The sequence below is a fragment of the Bactrocera latifrons genome, unplaced genomic scaffold (assembly GCF_001853355.1).
Source record: "Bactrocera latifrons isolate USDA-ARS-PBARC rearing strain unplaced genomic scaffold, ASM185335v1 scaffold_24, whole genome shotgun sequence".
Taxonomy (NCBI): domain Eukaryota; kingdom Metazoa; phylum Arthropoda; class Insecta; order Diptera; family Tephritidae; genus Bactrocera; species Bactrocera latifrons.
In genome coordinates, this window is record NW_017535963.1 from 875,428 (window position 1) to 893,829 (window position 18,402).

Sequence of the window (18,402 nt, forward strand, 5' to 3'; positions counted from 1 at the left end):
CCTTTAATAAATTATTACACAAGGAATATTGTGAAGAAAAATCACTCATACGCCTCAGCAGCAAAATTTTTTTCTGGTATATTTTCAGCGCACATGCACATGAATACAAATGATTTTTTCGGCAAAATCAATTTATTTTATTCAAAATAGTCTCCTTCTGCTTCAATACAGCTTTCCGCACCGTCCAAAAGCACGTCGAACGAGTGTTTTAGCTCGTTGGCCGGTATGGCCGCCAGTATGCCGGTGCAAGCCTTTTGAATGGCCCCTACGTCTGCATAACGCTTTCTTTTCATGGGCGAATGCATTTTTCCGAAAAGGAAGAAGTCGCGCGGTGAAATATCAATGTTGTATTCTGAGCAATTGTTGTATTTTGAGCAATTTTTGGTCGTCAGTCAATTTGAGCGGACCAAACCGTGCACACACCTTTCAAACGATAAAGATAGCAGATTCTAACGCACTAGTCGACACATAAATGGCGCCACCAGTGGGCGCTAGATTCAAAAAGTTCTGTTTACTTTGGAACGCACATTGTATACTTATACATATATATATATACTATAAGTCCAAAATTAATACTTGAATTTCCAACGTGTGCAAACATAGATTTATATGCTTCTACCAATACATTTTACCTCAAGAACCAAATCAAGTTCTTGCTTGCTGAGTATTTCCTATTAATTCATTGCTCCATTTGAGAAATATTTTCGTTAGTAATAGAGTATTGTTAGCTAGTTGTCTAAACCCAAGCACCACACCTCGCCTCTCTCCCTCTCTCCATCTCTCAAGCACCCACCCATTCACAATTTGAAGTAACTTTTTTAATTACCTAAATAATGGAAATTACAGCCATTAAGCATTTTTGCAACAGAAATGGTCCACTGTGCTATTTTTGAGCCCTGAGTTGTTTTACTTATTTCCGACCAATGTTGACGGCTTCAAGGTAAAAGAGCTGTAAATCAAATATTTGCGTTTGAGTTGAAGGAGGATAATCGTATTTTTGGGAATGAAATAATTATTTACTTTCTTCAGCAACTCCTCGATGCTATTAAATGCATACCAGACATAGATCTTTGAAGGATTGCGTGCGCATAACAAAAATAACTGAAGGATGGGTAAAGCCACATAGTACATACATATAAACAATGAAGAGAGAAAGCGACGTTGACCTATATGGCGAGACTTATTATGCTAAAATCTATACGAAGAACAAATTATATAAACTACATATACCACTTTCAAGCACACATCTTAGTCAAAAATTGAGCAGAGCACAAAGAAATCATAATTCATGCGGCTTTAAGCCAGCAAATTTTCGGATTTCCGCCAACACTTTGCCACAACCAGCAACACCAACAACAACAAGTGATGCGTATTACGTATTCTAGTAAACAACAAATAAACAAAATCAAATCGCATTATGTAATAAAAATGCTTAAAAGTAGCAGCAGCAGTAATAAAATGTTGCTGGCACGCTCAACATGACAATTGACAACAAGCAACATTTGTTGCTAGACGCTTAATATTTATGAGCATGCGCTGAGTCATGGCAGCGTATGTAGGTGGGCAAGTGCTTGCGTCCATACCCATAGTAAATGCACAAAATTTTGTCTGACCTTAAGCCGAAATAAATTGCTCAAAATCGCATCAGCTCCCCGCAACACCCGCCAGCTATGTTTATAAACATTTGACGCTGCTTATTACGTGTGGCGGGCCCAAAACGCATACATGACGCGGAAAAAATAAGGCAACCAAAAATGTGCAGATTCAATGCAGTAACATCAGTCGCTACAACAACAGCAACAACAATATGTGTAAGTGTTGCAAGTATTGTACAAATGTCGCGGCTGCAAATGTTTGCAGCGTGTGCAGGGGGCATGCCTAAGTTTGGGAGGTGTGCGCACTTATTGTTGTCGTACAAGTAAACAGCGACAACGACAACTACAATGCTAACAATAATAATAACAACAACAAGAACAACAACTGGTAAACGGCAATATTAACAACCGCAGCAAAACAATTGGCTTATTCTACTCGTATTTGTTGGCAACATTTTCACAAAGGCATATGTTGCCATTCAAACTATCCATATGTACATATGCTGCTGTTTGTGCATGTGTGCGTTTGGCTAGTCAAACAAATGACAACAGCAAAATCTATTGTACTACAACTCGTGTCGTTCACCAGTTGCCAGCTTGTTGCTATTGTTATGCACGCTACTGTTGCTGTTGTTGTTGCTGTTACAGCTGTTATATTACTGTTTTATTGTTGCTGCTGGCTGCCGGCTGCCGGCTGCTGTTGCTGTCATTCTTTTGCCGTCGCTAGCATTCGCATGGGTATTGTTGCAACTTTTTGTTGCACACAATTATGCGCTCATATATGCAAATTTTCAGTGCATTGCCCGCAACAGACGCTTTGCATCTTCGACTATTTCTTGCATTTGCATAAATTTTTGTTTGTCTGCATAGCAACACCAACAACAACATGCGATTATTTATTTTTCGCTGTTTATCTACTTGCCACAACGTCATGCAGGTTGTTATTTGTGCAGCCACACTTTGCACGCTTGTTTGTATGTGCGTGTGCTTTGTGTTGTCTGGCACTTAATGGCCATGCATTATTTACAAAATGCCACAATTTGACTGGGTAAAAGGGTCTGGCCTTGAAAAATTTATAAACTCATTCTGATTGTTGGGGCAGACTCTGTAGTGGCGCTGGCAGTGATTTACGAATTCCTTCAATTTGACACGATTTTGGCGCTACAGCATCATCACTAGCTGCCCACTGAAATCCGTGTATAACTGTGGCGGACCTGGACTGTTTAGTAGCACTTCTAGCGCCACATTCGTCAAAACAGTTTGTACCCATTTCCTTAGAGGATTTTTTCTTCGGGATCTCCCTCTTCCAACGCATCGATGATATTGGGGTTCCGAACCTCAGCAGTAAACGATTTTGCGGACGTCACGGGCTTTGCCTTCGGTTTTTGGCTTACAGCTTTGCTTCTTCAGCTCACCTCTCTCGCTTTTCTACCACTGCTGGTGGTTCAAGTTTAAAATTAGGTAAGTATATATTCTTGGAGCTCCTTCGTTAGATTTTTGTTGGTTGGCGGTTACAGCTGTACCAGTACCAGTAGGTAAGCAGTCCGTCGCATATCTTGCCTTCGCTGGTTCATCGATATTAAAACTGGGCCATTCCCTGACATATGTACTACTAGCAGCAACAATTTTCGCATCTACTGTTACTAGCCCATCCCTATCCGGGCCGTAATATTGTGTCGATTACAAGTCGACAACCTAGGGGAGCATTCTGCGGGGTATTTTTGCCAGTCTGGTCAGTTGTCTCCCAGTACCTGCAGAGTTAAGACAAACATTTTCTGTGTTTCTGTGAGTGGTCTAAGCCGAAAATCTGCGACAGAGACATTTGATATGATCATGCAGGCTTACCCAGATGTTGCTTTAGCAATAAATGTTTCGGCGGCACCAGACCTTTTTGGAGGGCTGGGAAGAGATCGCTGATGAAGACCGCGCTGAGAAGCCTACGACTTCGACAAAGATCGACAATATGTTTTGTGTGAGCAAGGTTTTGAACTCAGACCGTCGACTAAGTATTCATTTAATTGCCCAGGTGTTTAGTTTATCAAAATCTGTGGTTCATGACATTGTGACGGAGAACTTGAACATGCGCAAAGTGTGCGCGAAGATGGTGACACTGCTCAGTTTCTTGTGAACAGCTACCTAACCAAGACCGTTATCCGCAGCCACCCTACAGCCCATGTGTGGGCCTGAACTTTGTTTTTATTTCTTTGTTTGAAAAGGCCGATGAAAGAAAGGTATTTTGAGACTACAGAGGGGATCCAAGCAGCATACACATCGTCTCTCAAGGCTATTCCGGAGAATGCCTTCTGTGACGCCGTCAATGCTTGGAAATCGCGCTGGCAGTGCTGCATCGACGCAGAAGTAGTCTATTTTGAAAGTTTTTAAAGAACTGTAACGATGGATTCAATAAATTGTTTTAAAACCACTCAGTTCTATTACTTTTGTTTGACCTGAATAGAGCAAACTTACTTGGGCCTCTCTTATCCACCAACCTCGATTTGTAGGAATTAAAGGGATGTTCAATTTTTTCACATAAGATCTTGATACTTTTTTTTACTTACTTTCGGTGAAGATCGGGAATGAAATGTGTTGAGCGACGAACACTTGTGCCCTTTATGTAAATTTATTTGCACATTTCATATACAAAATACAACAATAATAGCAGTGTGTCTATTATATGTATATGTATGTCTATTAATACTCATAATTATTCTCGCAGCTTCGTTGATCTTTGTATGGGGTGAGGCCGCTTTGAACAGCCAACGTATAGGCAATAATTTTTAAGAGATTACAAATAATAATTATATATAAATATTTAAATAATAATATAATCATATACAAATAATTATCAAATTATTATCTTAAAAAATAAGCCGATCCAATATGAAGATGGATGAATGGATTAGTGCTGATAAACTGAGAGTGAGAGCCAGTGAGCATAATAAAGTAAAAAAATGTTATCAACAAAAAACAGCAACAACAAGAGTATCATATTCTCCACTTGTTTCCAGCGACAATAAAAGCGACTGCTGGCACGCAAACACATTTATACGATAGACAACGAGCCACCGACGACGGCGAACAAGTGTATAGCTATTCAGTCAGTACTCGGTGTTCAACAAGTGCGGAGCGCAACCTTTGTATTGTTCATATTATCAGAAAATAATATTCAATTATCGGCAGAAAAATGTCCAGAATTGTGAAGAAAATTGTCAGCACCGCCAACGCCGCCAAGCCGGTCGCACCGTACAAGTAATGCAATTATCAGGGTATTAGTGGCGGCCAGCCAGCATTAAGAACATATTGACACTTGTCAAAATAAGCCATTAATATTATTAATCTTACAAGCGAGCGTTGACCACCAGCGCGCCACCAAATGTACTTATCTATATATATACAACAACATTAATTATTCTTTCTGCTTCCAATGCAGTCAAGCTGTCGTTGCCGATCGCACTCTCTATGTATCCGGTTGCTTAGGCCTGGACAAAGACACAATGCAACTGGTGCCGGGCGGCATTACGCAACAAACGGAGGTGGCCTTGAAGAACTTGTTGGCCGTCTTGGAGGCCGTCGGCTCGAGTGTGGATAATGTGATCAAGAACACGGTATTCATAAAGGATATGAATGACTTTGGCGCGTTCAATGACGCGTACAAAAAAGGTGTGTACACACGTGTGGGTATATAATTTATATATAATTTTCTTATCGCCATTATTAAGTAATCATTAATTGTCGCTTAATTGCCGAAAATTGAAAAACAAATATAGTTCAGCTTATCAGTTTGATCAATAGTTTAATAGTAACAGCATTTAGCGCAACTGTTTTGACTTGCTTACGGACACGTTATTATTGTTTATGACGGCTGCTTTCATACGAGATTACGATGTGTGTCTCTGCAGTCGCAGTCTCTGCGCTCTTTGCGGCAAATGTCTCCACTAATTTTAACTCTCCCTTCTTTGCTTTTGTTTTTTTTTTCAGTTTTCTCCAAAAACTTCCCCGCCCGCACCTGTGTACAAGTAGCTCGTCTGCCTCTCGATGCTTTGGTCGAGATCGAGAGCATTGCTTTGATCGGTGATGTCGTTATTCAGTCCTAATTTTTAAATTCATTACGAATAAATATTTCAATAAAAAGTGTCACTGTTGTGCAACGAATTTAATAACTACAAAGTTTCTAGCATTTTTTCTCTATGTTGTTGTTTTACCTTTTCAGATGTGGATGCAATTCAATACGCCCAATTGTGATGACATTCTGGTTAGTTGAACTTTTTATGACCCTTGTCGTGCTCTAAAACATTCGATTGATTTCGTCGATTATTAGCTTATGTGATTATTTCTTCCGCTAACCTGGAGAAGATTGAAATATCGGCGATTATTTTGACTTCAGAGAAAAAAATTGTTTTTTACAAATATGGATATTTGAAACTAGTGCTCCGTATATAAGATCATTTGAAGGATGAGAAATTATAGCGCTAACCTAGTATGTTTAGTTGGTTGAAAAGGAAGGTGCGTGAGCGTCAGACCGAAAGCGGCCGCACTTAGGCCATCATTAGGCCCATTTTGCTCCTAGGTGGTAACCAAATTAAGCTTTATCCACCAACTCAGTGGATTTGGTAGGAAAATCTGATTATTTTTCATCCCATATGTACCGTCTCATACGGCTGAAGGCTTGGTATTTGCATAGATAATGTTCCAGCATTTCATAATCTTACTTAGTACCACCGTTCGCCTAGAAGTAGGAGAGTTTTGATCTGTCCACCATCAATACTACTTCAAAGTTATTTTGCAGTATGCCCTCTGTTGTTAGCGTCCCAAGACCTGAGATGCTCCTCTAGGCTTTATTGCTTCAAACTATCCTTGAACTAGCTGAATAGTCTGGGTAGCTCAGGGGAATTGTGTCTTCAACAGCTTCTGTGTGGACCTGCTCATCTACATTTTGATTTCCTTATATTCCTATATGACCGGGTACCAGGGGTAGATACAAATAATAATAAAAATACTTCTTTACTACTTATATATGCGGATTGTTGCCTATTTGAACTTTTTCATATAAAATTGTATTAAGTTTTAATTAAATATTCGTTTTCATAAAATCTCTTTGTTTATATTTGAGCTCAGTGCTTACTAAATTTGATTCAGTGTGACTAAATCTATGAAATTTTCGACAGTTCTTTGACCGTGGCAGCACTTATCTGTTTGAACAGCTGCTGTAATGTGTTCGATTCGCCACTTTCTATGATTTTTTTACAGCTCTACATTTTCATTCAACTGTCAAGCCTATGATATTGTTTTCTAATAAATCCTTGAAAGAATGAGAAATAAATGAGGAGGAAAGAAAGAATTTCTCATTCTAAAATTTGTAGACCAGGACCCTCACATAGACAGCTATGACAACGCTAGGAACTTAACATTCATCATCAAACGGTTTTAAACCATTTAAAAAAGGCTAACTACGAAAATAAGCTCCATGTTTGGATACCACATGAATTTTCTGTTAACAATTTAATGAACCGAATTAACATTTGCGATTCTTTGCTAAAACAAAATGAAGTCGAACCTTTTCTGAAGCGAATGGTAAGAGGAGACAAAAAATGAATTCAGTACCACAATAATGTGCGAAAAAGATCATGGTCCAAGCGTCTTGAAGCTCAGCAAATGGTCGCAAAGCCAGGATTGACTTCTTCTCGAAACTTGTGCTGAGTGTTTGGTGGGATTGGAAAGGAATCATCCTGCTCAATATCAGCTGCTCTGCCTGGTCGAACCATTGATAACAAAATTCCAAAGCAAATGCCGATAGCTTACGACATCTCTTACACTTGACAAAGTTTCGACTTTCACAGCCTGTCGCCGCCTGCGAAATTATAGCCTGACACATTAAACTGAAATGTTGAAAAATGCGAATGGAGCCAAAATATGCATTTTAATGTTGTAATTAACAAAACTGTTTACATGCTTACAATATACAATGTAATTAATTTAAATCGCCGCTTTAACTCGCAATTATGTTCCATAAATATGCGTCCAAACATGCGAAACACATTTGCCGAAGATTTCGAAAACTTGGACACAGGAAGCTTAAACACGCATGTGTCGTGTTAGTGAGTGTGCTTGTCTGTTTATGGATGCCTTACAGCGCCCACACAGTGGGTGATCGGTAAGAAAAAATAATAAAAGTTTCAAAAAATGAAGAAAAACTGTAGATGTCCTAAAGGTAAGAGCGTGGCGAACACAATGAAGGTTGCACCTTCAGTGAAACTGATGCAACATGCTGTTACCGTTGTCGCTGCAGCACTTTCATTACGAAAATAAACACAAACACTTGCGTGTTATGCACAAAAATACAAAAAAAAAAAATAAAAATTTCAATGATTTCGATGACTGGTTGCATTTTATTCAATAAAATTTTTGAAATTATCTTAATTTTTTTGGAATTTTTTTGGCGACTTCAGCGTGATATATGACACATTGCAAACGTTGACAATGATGATCTCTTCACCCACAACCAATTAATTTCATCATTACGTTGATATAGTGGACGGTCAAAAGGATATGACAATGCGCGCACAAACGCCTGCGCACAGTTGCCAGCATAAGAGGAGCATGCATGTTGATGGCGAAGAATGAGAAATAACTTGGCCGACTTGTGAGCATTTAACTACATATTCATATCGAGTATGCAAGTATATATGCATGTATGTGTGTGTGCGTGTGTCTTCGCATGCAATCTTCGCAGCATTGGGATAACCGCTGCCGAGGCTGCGAGATATCCATGGAATTTTTATGATTATGTTGGCTGGTGAAAGTGTACATAATTTACAAGAATAACAACGGCACACATGTACCTGCGTGTGCGTGTGTGTGCGCGTGCGCAGCAAAACAACAAACTTGCAATATGCACAAATGTAATGTGAAGCCCTTGACGTGGCATACACCAGCCACAAACATACATACATACCTGCATTTGTACATAAATGCCATAAAACGTCTTATCATTACGCATAAATTGGTGAATTGTATTTACTGACATTCGAGCGAGAATATTCGGCAAATTAATATTGAATTAAATTTTATCGGCGTTTACGATCCGCTTAAGTAACACATTCGCCTGCTGGATGCATACTCGCAAACGCACATATCTACATTTGAACACATGTGCCAAGCTTCGTATTTTATGCTCGAAAGTACGGCCGAACACAGGCATGAACGTGTAATAAAATCCCAAACACAAGCCTCGGCACTGCCCAGTAGCCTTAACGTTTTCCTGCTATCTCATCAACCGATCTCAAGCAGTGCGATTCAAGCAGGAACAGTGTTTTGAGTGCAAAAAAATTTGGTAAACAAATTTTTTTTTTTATTTCCGAAAATTTTATAAATTTTAAAGATTCAAGAAAAAGTAAAGAAGACTTATATTAAGTTTAACAAATTTTATTCAGAATATACTTTTATAATATTTAAATGCTTTTAAAAATTGAAACTGGTTAATTAATTGAGAGAGGCCTTTTGATAACGATAAATAATAAGATGGAAAAGCTAAGTCAATCCAATATTTAAGTTAGGCTATTTAAATAGTTGGATCCGGAGATCGGAATGCTTCACGTCAGTCTGGTTTACCGGTTCCATTTTAACTAGTAATCGTTTCCAAATATTTTTGCGTTTTATGTAGCAGACTTTCTCACGAAGCTTACAGCTAGCAAAGGTTTTTGATTTCACCTCTTTATTTTTTCCGACACTCTTACTATCAAGTTACTTCATTATCAAACTCATTTGTATGTCGGGTCACAGCGGAATCACTGCCAGTTGTAAAGCCGACGAGCTCCCTTGCTAATATCAGAATGGAACCGAGTTCACGTCTTGCGTTCCAGCACCGAACCAATGAACCATGAATGGGCTTCTTAGACGTTTAATAGTTTCTGTGCGACTGCGAGAACTTTTGATCTAAGGTATAGCGCTAGAGATCAGTTTACCGCAATCGTAATTACGAGCTGTACTGGGCACTGTCCAATAGGATTTGTTCGGAAAGTTATAGGACTGATTTTCTTCCGCCGCTACTGTACTTCGGAACGTGCGCGCACCGACTGGATTCGGTAGACGGCGTTCCTAGCTAACGAATGAGCGGTTGGTCAGTTGTCTCCGAGCATTTGCAGAGTCAGGACAAAGGATGATGTGGAAACATTTTGGGACTTTTTCCGCCGTTGCTCAACCTTTTCAAGGCTGAGGCTGAAACCCCTTAGTACTCTTAACTACGGTCGTGTCACCTGTTTGTGGCAGGCTCAATGCGCATTGTCGATTTCTAGGTACAACAATGGAACGGCGTTCTAAGTTGTCCAAGTGAGATTACCATACCATACTTGTATCATCTGATGGAAGTAATCGCCCAGAAGATTCAGCTTTGACGATAGGAAAGGAATTGTGTTTCGTGAAGACATCGGCAGCATGTGTCGCGCTATAACCTCTAAGACCTTGTTAACAAAGTTCTTAAGCTTCCAGATTATAGGTCAGCTCAGGCAGCAATTGAATGTTTTTACTAATGAATCCAGAATGTTTTTACTAATGAAAAATTCGCCTCAGAGGGTTTATGTTAAGAAAGACGAGCGTTTCTAAGGCAGTGTTATTATGAAAATACGTTCAAATGACAACAATTTAACGCACAGAACAGATCAATTAATTTAATGCAAAAATAATGGAATTTTTTGACATGATATACTATACACATTGCTACTTTTCTGTCTCCTTTTCGATGCGCTCACTCCAAGAGCCCTCGGAGTTCTAAAAAGTAGTCCACAACAATGGAAAATTATTGAGCGAAAAGTTTTCTTATTTTCAACTGTGACAACCCACTGTGCCGCTTGACCCGACTGCAGCCCAGTCCTCGAACCCTTTGCGTGCACACATCCGCGAGTGTGTACACATGCTTGTGCAATTGTTTACTGCTGCACTGCCATTTTCGCTGCCTTTCATTGCTTTTGTAAGCGATCTTTGAGATTTCACTGTTTTCTCTTATTTTGCGGGCAATTTATTTATTTGCACGCAACTCTTTCGCGTATTAATTTACAATTCGCCAGCAACGGGCCGCCGCCGCTTGTCATAATTAAATTATTATTAATAATTTGTGGAGATTACGTGAAGGCTGCTCAGGTGCGCCCCACAATGCCGCGTTGCATGCGGTGGCAGCAAGTGTGCTGTGCGCTTTTTAGGACCATAATAAATACATACACATATGTACATATATGTGTGTATGTGTAGGTATGCAATGCGGCCTAAGTGTTGCGACATATCGATGTCCACAATCGGAGGCAGGGCGGACCACGCCAGCAATATGCATATTTAATGCTGACATATGACAGTGAAAAATTTTTTAACAATCACAAGTTAATCACTTTTTATTAATTTCACTTAATTGATTTTTTTCAATCTGCGTGTGTGTGTGTGTTTTCAAAACCGAAAACAGCAAGCTGCTTGCAACATTGTCAGCAAACATTGTAGCTGCAATAAATTGCGGAAATTGAATGCACTGCTTATGTACGAGTGTATTGTGAAAATACAAMAACAACAATCTTCTGTTTCCAACAACAATAAGCAGCGCCAAAATCAGCTATGTTTCGCAAATCAACGAAAGCAAATAATGCCACAATCGACACTTGTGAGCGCACACACATACACACACATACTAGTATTGTACATGTATGTGTGTGTGTGTTTGTGCTTGCCACCACCAATATGGGGCAATGGTAAAATCGTGCAACTTGCAACTTGCAGGCCCAGCAAGCGCCGGCCTGCCTGCCTGCYTTGCCGCTGTCCTCATGGCAGCGAGAGATTTTAGTTGAAAGCGCCTTGCATTGCATTGTAAGTGGCTCACCAGCAGCAGCAGCAGCAGCACGATTGGCGGCTACCGTTACACTATGATGCATGCTACGGCGCATCAGCGCGCGCAAATGTTCACAACAACTAGACAACGAGTGAATAGTAACTAAGCCAGTGGTGGCATGGTGGTGGCGATGGCGATGGCGATGGCAGTTGCAAACACCGGCACCAACCAACAATCACTTTGCCGCTTTGCTAACGCTGCTGAGGTGATGATGATTTATGCAATGGCATCGTTGAAATTTAATATCAAAAACGTTTAACAGCTTCCTGTTGTTGCAGTGTGAACAGGAGCCGCCGCGGCGTTGCCAATGATGATGATGATGGCATCGCTACTGCCTGCCAGCCTGCCTGCCTGTCTACCTGCTTATTGATATTGCTGCTGCTSCTGCTGCTGCTATTGTTGTTCTTGCTGTTGTTCCAGCACAATGTTGTGCCGTTGATTTCTCATTTCACCGCGCTGATCTTGAGTGGGAATATTGAAAAAGCGTGATGACGCGTAACGATTTGATAAATCTTTGTGCAACACACTAGTTTCTACGTACTTACAAAAGAGAATGTATATATGTATGTGTGCTTTACATTCCTGTATTTATTACTTTGTATATAATAGTAAGTCAAAGCTGCTCAGGTTGGAATCGAAATTTGTTTTTTTATTGTAACTAATATTCCGCGCTTGCTAAAAATAGGTTTAAATTTTAAAACGAACTCCGTTAAATTCAACACTCTTAATGAGGATCTGCACTAGTGTCCGATAGTCAACCGTATATCAAACTATGTATACACTATGAATGATTACTCATTTATAATATACAGCCACGTTAAAGTCAGTGGCAATTGGTTTCACCATCTCCTGGTGTTATATTTTCACAGCCATGTAGGAATGGGAAAGTGTTTCCAGCATATTTTAAGTATGCTCCGGTCTTGAAACATTCTGTTGGTCGCCGCATCTTTTCGCGGATTTTTCGAGCATTGTCCTTGTCGGCCAGCTTGTCAAGCTCTTCATACTCACGCATTTCGGCTTCACTCTTTTTCTGTTCTCTGCGACACAGCACTCCTCGTCGTACCAGCTGTTGTTTTGACTTTACCGAAAATCAATGGTTTCGGTTGAAGCTATACGTAAGGAGCTTCAAATGCCGTCCCACAGTTCCCTCATACCGAGTTGCTGATAAAAAACCGTTGTGATTGCAGCTTCTCGACTTCGAACCTTCCTTGTGTTTGTTGACGTGCAACAAGATAGTGATCCGAGTCAATATTAAGACCTTGGAGTGTGCGTATGTCTAAAATACTGAAGACGTGTCTTCCGTCTATCTTAACATGATCGATGTAGTAGCTGTGGTGGCTTTTCCATCCGAAGATAGCCAGGTAGCTTGATGAAATTTCCTATGCTAGAGTCTAGTACTGCAGATAACCATATTTCAAGCCCCGACAAAATCCATCAGTCTCAGCCCATTTAGGAAGTTTTCATCATAGATGCTAATTGACCGACCAAATAATACGCCAGTACTCGAATACAGAGTCTCTCTCGCACCACGAATCCAACACCGAACTTGCATTCCTTATATGGCCGTTGTAGTAAATGCCACAAGGATCTACTCGCTTCAGTCCTTGTCCCGTCTATGACATTTCTTGAACGCCAGTGATGATAGCCTTTACTATAATGAGGACATCAAGCAGCTACTACCGGCAGCTATTAAAATGAATAAAGTAGGTAGAAAAAAACTTCAAAATTTAACTTTGAACAGCAAACGTGTGCTTTATATTAATGTTGAAATTCCAAATATTGACCGAAATTTCCAAGTTTTTACACGAATTTAATGCCGCAAGAAATAATACCAATTCCCATATCATTCAGAAATCACTCCCCAAAAATACCTCAATACGTATAACACATTAATTAGCTATGAGCTGATATGTCAAACAACCAAAAGCGAAAAGAAAGTCATGCATACTTTCGCTGCTTTTACAACTCACTCGTGAGGAACGTCATGATTTCCATGCAATAACGCGCTGCAGCATTTTTTTCTAAAAACAAATCGAAAAAATGCTGCTTACAATTAAGCCATATGCGCCTTAAAATGTTTCGAAATCTTTTACAAATATACAAAGCTAGCCAAAAGACTTGTGAGAGAACCCTGCCGGCTATGTTGCCGCCTTCCCAAGCAACGAATCAAGCCACCAAGCAAACTAGCGCACCAAACCCAAAACAACCTGCGGCGATTGCTACACCTGAAACGCTTGAGCTAATTAACGTGCAACACTGACTGGCAGCTCCCCACGTTTTCCTAATCCTTACGTTTCTTTCATTTCACTTCGAAAACAAAAGAATTCAGCGCAACATTGTTGTTGCCATTAAAGTATAACGACAAGCACAATCAAGCTTAGCTTATTAATATATTTAGCTGAGCTTGCATGTAGTTAGTGTTGTTGTAGTAGGTGCAGAGCTAGAAAACGAGCAGCGTAAGTCATCGCTCGCATCAAGTGCAACCACGAAATTATACAAATCACTTCAAATAATTTTTTCTCCAACAAATGAAATGTAGAATTAGATTAAATCATTTAAACCGCAAATCACGATTTTAGATTCTCTAGCCTATTGTGTGTAAGTAATAGCAGAAATGAGCAGAAAACAACTTCGATAAGAAAGACATAAGTATAAAGCTTACAGCGGATTCAACAACCTGTACAAATGGCTCAACTGTGCTCGCCATCAGTCTCGCCAACTCGCAGACGGCGCTGCACATTACCCGCGACAGCTGAGGCTGACGGCTTGATGGATTTGCTAGCGAGTTTCGGTCGTAATGGCTGCGAAATCACTGTGGTTTCGCCAGTTAGCAAGAAAAAAAATACGAATTTGTAAGTTTATATTTATAGATATAGATATGTGCTTGGTGGTTTGAAAGACAGATATGTAATTTTTCGTAAGATATTTGAGTAATATAGCAAATAAAAATATATATTGTATTTTGTAACAATTATCTTAATCATTTCTGAGTTGAGAGTAGCGAATCGATCAGACAAGGCTAGTTGTTCAAGCAGATTGGCAACACTTGTGAGGCAACCTTGCACTAACTTTTCTCTTGTGATTCTGTTATATTAATAGTAAACTTGGCCATGGAGCTCTTCAAAACTTTCAAACAACTTATTCAAATCCTTCTACTTTACTGTCGAGGGAGGATGGGATCAGGTTTAGAAGTCCACGTAAGAGACGAAAGTTCTCTGATTCACTTAAGAGTGGCCAAAAACGATTCTTTTACATAAGGTTCAAGCTGCTCACAACTTCCGGTAGTAGACCAAGTATCCTTTGGGCAGCCAAAGAACATTTGAAGGCGAGCTAAAATGAGAAGACGAAACATCTCCTCCACAGGGTTGTGCACTGGTCTTGGGACCCGCCTCGTAAAAAACGCTACCAATGTAAACTAATCGACTGCCTCGGATGACAGACTCTTTCAAATCCCCAAAAGCTTTACATACATAGCTCTTGATATATCGAACGAGTAGTCATGAGACGAAGACTGAATTAACATGCAATATACATATATCATTTATTTATAGAGTTTTTCTTTTGAATTTACTTGGGCTCACATACAATATCTTCACAATGCATAAAATCACTATTCAAATAGTTAAGCCAGCGTTGCCAAACCAATACGTTTATTGGCCATATCGAATTCGGTATAAAAGCCACTCAAGAAAGAATCTCCCAAAATCCAATAATCAGTGGTACTCTTTTGAACGTCGACCAGATTTAAAGGAAGTGCATAGATCGTGCCGCCAATCACAAATACCATATCCGCCAAAGATTGTGTGGAACTTTCCAAAACTTTCATGAAAAGCTTGTAAGCGCCATCAGGCATAAGTATTACACTGCTGCCAGTATCTACAACAGCTTCGCAGCCATCCTTGCACAGCAGGCGTTCACCGAATTGCACGGTATCCATTTTGATTTGCCAACGATCCTTCTTCGTGAGTTGCACATAGTTCAAGTTGCCTTGGTAACGCGATGTGTCTGAGCCACCCAATAAAAGTTCCCCACCCTGCATGGACGGGCCATTTGTTGCGAAATACAATGAAAATACTTCCTGCTCCACCAACTTTTGCGACCACATATTGTTGAACACTGGCGTAACACCGTCGACCGCGAGCGTTGGAAAGCCCATACCCAAGATACCGTCAAAACCCAGTTGAGTAAACGAGTCATCAACCTCGGTTACGATTTCGGCGAAAACTTGATTCTCCACAACTATACCAGCCACACGGACAGTGTCCTGAGAGAGATAACCAACAACGCCGCCTTGACTATAGTCCATATAAAAGCCTGTACCGTTGGCGATGTAAGTGCTGGACGCGCTTGAATTATATTTTTGGTGGCTAAGGCACGTCTGACTGCAGGCGCTGCATTTGACCGAAGGCACCCACAAGTTGGAGGAGCCGGTATCGAAGGACACGAGGAAATTCTGTGGCGGTGTGCCGATCGTAATTTGTCCATAATATTGCCTATTCGCTTGATTGGTTAGAGGTTCATGGCCCACACTGTCAATGCCTGTGGTAGTGACTGCGTCCAGCGCATATTTGGCGCGCACAATTTCCGCTTCGACTGCTGAGTTTTCGGGGGTTCTCTGGTAGTTGGGATTCCTATAGATCGGTATGCGCTGCAAATCGGCCGCGGCTAAAATTGCGCATAGCGCAAGTAGTATAGTAGTCTTAAACATTTTCAGCTTTTGCTGCGATGGAAGAAGAAAGAAAGAAAGTGCTATTAAGTGTTACTGCGTGAAGTTACTTTTTGAATTCTTTCACTTTCAAAGCGTTGCTCTCAACAATTGAAACAAAATATACAGCACTTCCCATGTTTAACGCGTTTATATACTTTTTGTTATCGATTTTTTTCTTATCATTTAAATATTTATAAACAAAAATGTCAAACATTTTATAATAGATGAGGCCGTGGTTCCGTGGTTGTTTTGGTAGCGAAAAAAAAGGCGTGTGCAGTTGAATCGATGACTTGTTTCCGATTGAATGTCTAATTATACATAGTTGATAATGCAAAGACTATTAATATACGCGTGTAATGGAAAATAAAATCGATACTAATAGATAATATCGAATGCCGTCTGACCTCCAAATGAACTCTGAAAGAACTCTCAAATTTTTTTCCAAAATTTTCATAAATTCACCAAAGGTTGCCTTACAATTAACGCTTTTTATAAAATATATTATTAAATTTCTTATTCCGCTCATATACGTAATCTCCAAGCAAAAAATTTGAAACTGAAAATAAACCAGTTTGAAAATGTGTCTCTCGGTTTGATTAATCACTTTTCGATATCTTCTATAAAAAACCTAAAAATATAATGATAAGAAATTGCATTTTGAGTACACTTCAGTTTGCCCATTCTGAATGCATAAATCAAGTGATGAATCGAACAAACAATTTTTATTTTGGCAAAACCTTTGTGCATAAAAAAATAAAATAAAATGAAATAAAATACCTAATAATATAAGAGAATTCATTTATTAATAATAGAAGAAAAAATTAAAAGAAGAAATATTTTGTAACTAATAGTTAATGTAAAATAATGACTAATCTAAAATAAGTATTAATAGCTAGAGGGGCACGAAACTATGGTAAGGTCTAGCAAAGTAAACAGTAAAATAATTATTGATACAGTTACTGTAGACTGACGTTACTACGAGTATTTAAATCATGATATTTTAATATCTATTGCTTATGGCTACTGGTTTATAGTTGCCGGTCTACTTTAAACGTTAATTTTGCGTACAGATCGCAGTATACTAGAAAGATCTAACAACCCTAAGCTCATGTATTTCAGAAGTTAAAATAAGAATTCGTAAAAAGAAATCGAAAGAACTGAAAAACAACTAGATCGTCCGCAAAATTACTAGACATGTCCTCTCTGTCTAAATATACACGAACTAGACCCTAAGTTTTTGAAATATCGATTGAAATTACACACACCTCTTTTCTCCCCAAAGAAATTGATCATTTATCGGTACCATTGATACCGGTCTCCTATAACCATGCCTTGCCTAATCAAAATCAAATCCTACTTGTTTTACTTGACCGGATATCTTCATGAAGTTCAGCACAGAGTACAAAAGAAAGCTACAAGCTGCAAAAAAATTGTTCAGATCGGACCACAATGGCTTACAGGACACTCAAACTGACCGATCGAAATCAAGTTCTTGCATGAAAATTTTAATATAACAGGTCAATGGAAAGGTCTCTCAGCTGACACATAGATTTTTATTTAGCCTTAACCTTCAACCTTGAGTGTAAATTTGATAGATATCGGATCACTAGTTTGTGAATTATATTACTTTGAGAGAAGCAACTTTTGTTATTGTGAAAATAAAATAAATATAACTTTTTGAAGGAAAAACATACAGTTGAAGCAAAAACTTGATGACGAGTTTTCGTACACTCTCCCAGGAATCAACATCAAAGATTGGTAGGATAAGTTTACCGGTGAAAAAAAGAAACAACAAAAAAGTTCAGGCATTCTAAAGATATCATTTGAATGTGTACATCATATCATTTACGAATGTTTATATGTTTTATATATAAAAAAAAAAAAAAAAAAAAAAAAAAAAAAAAAAAAAAAAAAATAAAAAAAAAAAAAAAAAAAAAAACCGACAATCGATTAATATCTATGGTGATCTCTATTCAGTATATTCAAAATGGCAGACAAGAGTTCTTTTTGGTTTTGTGACTTGCTAACTACCAGGTCTCAAATTTGAGGCAATATTTTGAGACTAAAGCTAGAGACTGTTTAGTGAATAGTAACTAGTCACAAATTAAGATTTTACCACAAAATGTCTCAAATTGAGACTAGAGACTGGTTACAAAATCCCACTATTAATTTGGATAATATACCACAACAAAAACAATAATAACAACAAGAACAAGAACATTATCTCGACAATTAAT

At 39.0% G+C, this 18,402-nt stretch overlaps 2 protein-coding genes across 2 annotated transcripts; one reads left to right on the forward strand and one right to left on the reverse strand.

Annotated features, from left to right (window-relative positions):
* The first annotated feature begins 4,625 nt into the window (after positions 1 to 4,625).
* On the forward strand, positions 4,626 to 5,772 carry LOC108969075 (ribonuclease UK114). The gene is made up of 3 exons (XM_018933577.1): positions 4,626 to 4,844; positions 5,026 to 5,255; positions 5,574 to 5,772. Exons 1-3 carry the CDS (start codon positions 4,780 to 4,782, stop codon positions 5,687 to 5,689), a joined length of 411 nt encoding a protein of 136 aa, XP_018789122.1. The 5' UTR covers positions 4,626 to 4,779; the 3' UTR covers positions 5,690 to 5,772.
* Positions 5,773 to 14,995: 9,223 nt separating this feature from the next.
* Positions 14,996 to 16,268, reverse strand: LOC108969078 (lysosomal aspartic protease-like). The gene has a single exon (XM_018933581.1). The coding sequence runs from the start codon at positions 16,163 to 16,165 to the stop codon at positions 15,080 to 15,082; it is 1,086 nt and encodes a 361-aa protein (XP_018789126.1). The 5' UTR covers positions 16,166 to 16,268; the 3' UTR covers positions 14,996 to 15,079.
* Positions 16,269 to 18,402: the final 2,134 nt, after the last annotated feature.

Excerpts from the sequence above, each read along its gene's own strand:
- LOC108969075 (XM_018933577.1), top strand. The coding sequence starts at position 4,780 with ATGTCCAGAATTGTGAAGAAAATTGTCAGCACCGCCAACGCCGCCAAG. Across the intron at positions 4,845-5,025 it reads AAGCCGGTCGCACCGTACAA|TCAAGCTGTCGTTGCCGATC; the intron begins GTAATGCAATTA and ends CTTCCAATGCAG. Across the intron at positions 5,256-5,573 it reads CAATGACGCGTACAAAAAAG|TTTTCTCCAAAAACTTCCCC; the intron begins GTGTGTACACAC and ends TTTTTTTTTCAG.
- LOC108969078 (XM_018933581.1), bottom strand. The coding sequence starts at position 16,165 with ATGTTTAAGACTACTATACTACTTGCGCTATGCGCAATTTTAGCCGCG.